Source organism: Polypterus senegalus, chromosome 3 (assembly GCF_016835505.1).
Source record: "Polypterus senegalus isolate Bchr_013 chromosome 3, ASM1683550v1, whole genome shotgun sequence".
In the NCBI taxonomy this organism is placed as follows: domain Eukaryota; kingdom Metazoa; phylum Chordata; class Cladistia; order Polypteriformes; family Polypteridae; genus Polypterus; species Polypterus senegalus.
This window is the reverse complement of record NC_053156.1, coordinates 52,777,157-52,783,706: the sequence shown is the minus strand read 5'-3', so window position 1 is coordinate 52,783,706 and position 6,550 is coordinate 52,777,157. Positions and strand designations below refer to the sequence as shown.

Here is a 6,550-nt window from a genome sequence, read left to right as displayed (position 1 = left end):
GGTTTCTTTGTGGTGGTGGCCTGCGCCACCTCCCCCTACTCAAAGCTTCATGATGCTCCAACAATGATGGACGGATTAAAAGGCAGAAGTCTACGTGGCCATCTTCATCATCAAGCCCTTCCGTGAGAATCCTAAATCCAAAGAGGACTGTTTCATTTATGTTAGGTAGAATGCCCAGAGGGGACTGGGCGGTCTCATGGTCTGGAATCCCTACAGATTTTATTTTTTCTCCAGCTGTCTGGAGTTTTTTTTTTTTCTGTCCCCCCTGGCCATTGAACCTTACTCTTATTCGATGTTAATGTTGATTTATTTTGTTTTATAATTGTGTCTTTCATTTTTCTATTCTTTAATATGTAAAGCACTTTGAGCTACTGTTTGTATGAAAATGTGCTATATAAATAAAACTTGTTGTTGTTGTTGTTGTTGTTGTTGAGAAGCAGGAGACAAAAGGTAATATCTCAAATTAATTTCTTTTTGATCTCATTGTTGTCTAGGAAAAACCAAAAAGATATTAAGATCTCTTTTTTGATTTTTCACTCCTATGGTTCTTTAGACCTGGAATTCTCCAAACGTTTCCGTTACACAATCCCTCTACAGTAACTTACTTACAGCAGCATCAAATGATCAAAATATGGCCCTTTGCTGTATCTATTCCAGTTTTATATGCCAGGCACCTTTTACCAGACCAGTCTCTACCCACAGTGGGCCCAATCACAAAGCACCACAATATCCGCCTTATGTCTACTTTTCAGGTGGATGTTCTCTATATCTGCACCTTCACTGTTACTGGCAGGCATACATGTGTGTGTGTGACTCTATCTATCAGGTAACTTCCTGAACTCTTTCCTGGACCCTTAACTCTCTTCTGGCTCTTTGCACATCTGGCTTCCATGCTCTTTTTCCTGCCTGTAACCTCCATAACATGTGGATTAATCAGATGTCCTTCCCATAACATCAATGAATTAGAGGTTGACACTTGAGGGTACATGCAGCCTGACAGGCCTCCTAGATTGACACATTCAACCAATCACGCTCCTACCTGGACTGTGGCTTCATGATGCTGCCCAGCTTTCTCATCACTTACACACAAACACCAGGTAAGTGAACTACTGTTAGTTATAATACTTTGTGAGATTAATTAAATCCTCTGAGATCCTCCCCAACGGGGTGACATGCCGAAACGCGATTGACGCATCTATCGAGGGCTGGTTGTCCGTCACAGTGCCTTGCAGGTTCACAGAGGCAATGGCAAGCTCATCACCTCCTTGTGCAACATGTCTGTCACCTGATGGGTGATGCAGGGAACATTGTAATTTGGCCACTTACCTGGCCCCGGCCCTGCCCATTTGCTGTGTCTGTGTGTAGTAGAGTAGTGCAATTAAATAACCTTGCTGTTCTTGTTTCAAGTGGAATAAAGGTGTTTTTTCTGAAATCCTCAGACTCAGCCTCGTCTTTTGTGTGCAAAGCATCAACTCACGTCTCACAAGTTATAAATCTAACTCTGTGATTCAGCCTATCACAGTCACTTGACATCTGTTTTTGTGCTGATGATGTCACAATACAGATAATATACAAGGGTTAATCAAAAATGAAAGTCAATTTAAAAATTGCGCTGTAACTGTAATGGACAGAAGCTGACCCAATACAACATGTTCGCAATGGCTTATGGGTAATTTGAACACACACAGTACAGAACTCTGCTGTTAGTATGGTTGAAGTCAAAGTCAAATGAATATGTATGCTCCACTGTGGGATTGCACCATTGTTGAACAACGTGCTGTAGTGAGACTGCATTAGACAAGGCATGCAATGGAAACAGTTGTCTTCTCCAGTAAAGAAGAAATTCAAATGACGGCCCTCTGCCAAGAAAGTCATGGTAACCTTCTTTTGAAACATTTTGTGGTACGTTTTCAGGAACACAGACAATCAGTGTTTAGTGAAATTTATTGTGCTATGGTTAGAGAGAAACTGAAACCTGCAATTCGAAGAAAAAGAAGAGGAACGTTGTCAAAAACAGTCCCACTGCTCTATGACAATTTGCATCCCCTTATAGCAGCTGCAACATTGGAGGCAACGCAATAGCTGTGGTTTGAACGTCTTCATATCCCCCTTACAGCCCTGATTTAGCACCATGTCACAATTTTTTATCCCACTTAGAGAGGCCCTACGCGGTCACAGGTTCACTTCTGATAATAATGTTTAGGAAGAAGTGTAGACCAGGATTCAGGAACAGCCAAAAAGCTTCTTCTCCATGGAATGAAAAAGTTAGTGGAACAATACAAGAAATGAACTGACATGCACTGTGTGATAGACGGCCTGGAACCCTGCCCCAGAGGAAGGAGGGACCAGGAGAGCGGCACTTCTTTTCCCTGGGCACCTGGATGTTCCTTGATCCATGGGGGACAGCTCTTCCGGTACACCAGAAGACCAGGGATGGTGTACGACCGGAGTGCTTCCAGGTGCAAGCACAGCACTTCCGCCACACATCAGGCACCTGGAGCATATCTGGGGCATTATAAAAGGAGTCAGGTGTAAGTGGACAGAGCTTGCGAGGAGTGGAGATGGCCAAAGGACCAGGGACTGACTAAATATTATTGTAAATAGTGTGTAAATAAATGTGTGTGTGGTGGACATTGTGGTGTCATGTCTGTCTGTGGCCGGGCTATCTTTTACAACTGTTAGGGCCATCAGCTCTCAGTTACCAATATTAAAAGGTAAGTTGCCTTTGCTTTACTTTGATTCTCTCTTGTAGATATGGTGCCAACTGTGCTGTTCCTTATCCCTTGACTGAATAAATCAATCGCAAGAATTTTTAGTTTCAGTTAGCTAATTTTTCATGTAGGCCCTAAAATTAGTATTGTGTTCTGGTTTTTGACTTTCTTGTTGCCTTTAACTCCTGATTATTGCCTTGTCCTTTGACTCTGGCACCCTGGCTGATTTTGATCTCTTGGTTTTAACTAGCTTAGATCATGTTTGCCAAATACTTTCCTGGAAATTCGCCATAAGGCCAGCTTAGACAAACATTTTTTTTTTCCCAGTGCCCCATGATGCTTTTGCATGACAAGCATGGCAGCCAATGTTGTATGGGACAGCTCACTGAGTATATAGTGCTGATACCAGTAGTGGGCTAAAACTTAGCAGAAAACTTCCAAATACATTTAAACACAAAACATGTATGTAGAAGGAAACTGGAAATGTTTCTGTGTATATGTGTCTTCGAGGTAATTTTTTGGTTGTTTTGTTATTTACTTGTGTGTGACCTGTGCATAATACGCTAGTCTACCTTTGAAGAATCCATGTGCTTCAGTGTTGTGCTTATTTGGTAGCAGCGGCAGTAGGCAAGTAAGTGTCAGGGGAAAGAAAGAAAAACTGGACTTTTCAGTTCAAGTGAGTACCTGCTATGGAATCTGTGGGGGCAAGCCTTAGTGGATTTATGCTTCCTGCCCGGAAGAAATGTTGCCGTTCTTATATTTAATTTAATTAATTTTTTTTCTTGGAGGCTTGACTGACAACTTGAGTTACATTTTTGGCCACAATAATAGGTCCAGCATAGTTAGCAGACATTTCCTTAGTCATCAGAGACACGGAAAAGGCCATTGCACCATTATAATCCACTCAAAAAGTTCAGCTTCTCTTTCCCCGTTGACTTCAATGTATTTTGTGAAGTTCTCAAACATTTCTGCGATTTTTCCAAGCTTGTGGAAAAGCAAATTCAGTGCAGTTCATTCATCGCCAGTTTTGATCCTTTGCTTTACTGGGCAATACTTTCATGTTGTGATTTAACTCCTGGTCCTTCAACTCTTACAATAATCTTTGTCACGAGGTGAGGCCCATGGCAATGCAAATTTAAAACGGTGGGCAGATGTGTCTTAATGTGGTGGACCGACTGTGGAGTGTCACTGAAGTGGTCAGCGAATCATGCATTCACGTAAAGTTAAGCATGGTGTGGCTAATTGCCTTGGTGACACTTCCAGGACATGAAATTATGCACATGTGCCTACAAATATTTAAAAGGAAAGGCAGAGCAGTATTGGGGGAAGTTGGAGGATAAGGAGTGTGAACTTCAAGGCACAATCATTGGAGCAAGAAAGCGTGGCTGAGGAGAAGTAGCAGGGTGCTCTGGCTCCTGCAAAGGAGTGAAGGCAATTGTGCTCCAAAAAGTGTCCCACTGTCCTTTAGTGTAAGAGCAGGGAATTGGATTGACCTTCCCAACATCCAGGGAGCACGATACAGTGTATGGGATAATGTAGGGCCAGATAAGTATGTCTCGGCTGAAGCCGAATAGGGCAGGCAAGACAGGAGTCAGATGAAGGTGACTGCAGCTGTCTGGTCGCTTCCAGCTAAGCAGACCCACTGGTGTGAGCTGGAGGAACAGAGAGACAGACAGACATTCAGCTCTAATTATCTTACCGAGGAGCCAAACCTGATGTCTTGAAGGCTTTCTAAAAGGGATTTTAAACTATTTATTGACAATTTTTAACCTCCACAAATGGACTGCCTTTTAATGGACTATTTCATGACTTACTTTCTGGACTGCATTCATTAGTTTGTTTTTATTTTAATACATTTGTACAGTGCACTTTGACTTTTCAAAACTGGTTGCTGTCTCTCACTTGCCGCTTCTCCCATGACTCATACTGCACATGACTCTCACATCATTGTCAAGTTTACTGATGACACAGCTCTGGTGGACTTGATTTGTAACAAAAATGAGCAAGCCTACCTGGATGAAACGGACTGTCTGTCACACCGGTGTCAGGACAATAGCCTACTTCTGCATTTCAGCAAGATGAAGGAGCTGATTGTGGACTTTGGGAGAAAACAACAGAAGCAATACCACCCTCTCAAGAATTAGCAGTACTCAGGTGGAGAGGATGGACAGCTCCAGATACCTAGGTATCCACATCATGGAGGACCTGTCCTGCTCCAAGCATATTGACACCTCGGTGAAGAAGGAACAACAACATCCCTACCTCCTTAGATACCTGATGGATTTTAGGCCACTCTAAAGTATCCTGACAGGAAATATTACTGTTTGCTTTGGGAACAGCACTCAGCTGGGGACCACAAGGCTCTACAGAGAGTTTTATTGTTAGCTGAATGCATTGGTGGGAATTCACTCTCTAACTTCCAGAACATCTAGATCAAGTGGTTTTGAACCAGTGCAAAGAAAATTATCAGTGACACCAGCCTTCCCAATAATGGCCTCTTCTCTTTGCTGTGGTCAAAGAAATGCTGCTGCTGCCTGAAGGCAAGTTCAGAGAGACTGAGGAGGAGCTTCTGTCCACAGTCCATCCTAAATTAGAAAAGTGCCTGCAGCTACCAGATGTCCTATTATTAATTCTCCTATATAACATTCTTATTATATATTGTTTTTTTATAATATAGCGCTGTCATTGTACATATTAATATTTATAGAGTTGAGTATTTACTATGTATTATCTTTTTATTACCCTTCTAATGTACAGTCTTGGATTTTAGCAGCCAAGCATTTCACTACATATTATACAGTGTGTATAAGGGTTTCTGACCAATAAAATTCAATTTGAATTAAAACTAATTACTATGTCCCCATTTTTATACCACTTTCCAATCTATCTATGATGTACAGTAGTGCCTTTCATATGTATCTAAAACCGGCTAGAGACAGCTAAACGCAAGACTTCTCTATCCATAAACTCCTGAGCATTCTGACGTATAGAGACAATGCAGGTTACTCACATCATGTGATCTTCACATCGCCTCTTTTTACAGTCAACATTACACTTTGAAATTAGATTAGTGCCATCAGATGACAGCAAAACTGACAAAATGCTATTTGCGTCCCACTGTTGTGAGATATGGATTTCAGGGCGCCCACCCGTGAGGTGTGCTGTTTCCAAACTTAACAGTGTCAATGATGTCATCAGATTTTCAAAAGCCACCGAATTCACAGCTCTGTTGACAGCTGTCACTTTGTAACTGTGGGGATCAGTGGCTTTTTTCATGCTGAGGGAAATGTGGAGGATAGAATGCAAAGAAACGATGAAAGGGTTCAGTAGTTATAGTAGAATATATGGGATAATCCTTAAGCAATCTCTGAAGCATGGCCCCAGGATCCAGACATGTTTATTGTTTAAGAGTGCGATTCTTAAAATTTATAGGCACTGTGAGGGGTGATCTAATACTTCTGATCAAGCCACAGTCAGATGCTGTAGTTATAACAATAAGTGATCCTGGTAGCTTTGAATCTTGTTCATATAAAACATGCAGTGTGGGATAAAGAATGGCTGACTCATTCTTACACCTTTTGCATAGATCTAGTCAACACAGGATCAGTTCTCAGCTAGTATGTCTTCTGTGTGTTGCTTCTGTGTTTACATGGGTTACCTTTGTGCACACCATATTTATTTTGGTGATCTGGTAACGGCCATGTTCAGCATTTAACTGCTGTTTAGATTAGAGTTGGTTCAGGTATACAGATGGGTCAGTAACAGATTTACACTCAAGGCAGTCAACATCTCAAGTCTTGTTCCCCCGATATTGTTTGTATTTGTTTCACTTTTCATTT

At 41.7% G+C, this 6,550-nt stretch overlaps 1 protein-coding gene across 1 annotated transcript in view; it reads right to left on the bottom strand.

Annotated features, from left to right (window-relative positions):
- Positions 1 to 4,063: 4,063 nt before the first annotated feature.
- Positions 4,064 to 6,550, bottom strand: part of LOC120526483 (leucine-rich repeat and calponin homology domain-containing protein 4-like) — a 156,717-nt gene continuing 154,230 nt past the window's right edge. Inside the window, exon 4 of the mRNA XM_039749648.1 lies at positions 4,064 to 4,363. Within this exon, the coding sequence (XP_039605582.1) occupies positions 4,064 to 4,363 (300 nt within the window). The remainder of the gene's footprint in view (positions 4,364 to 6,550) is intronic.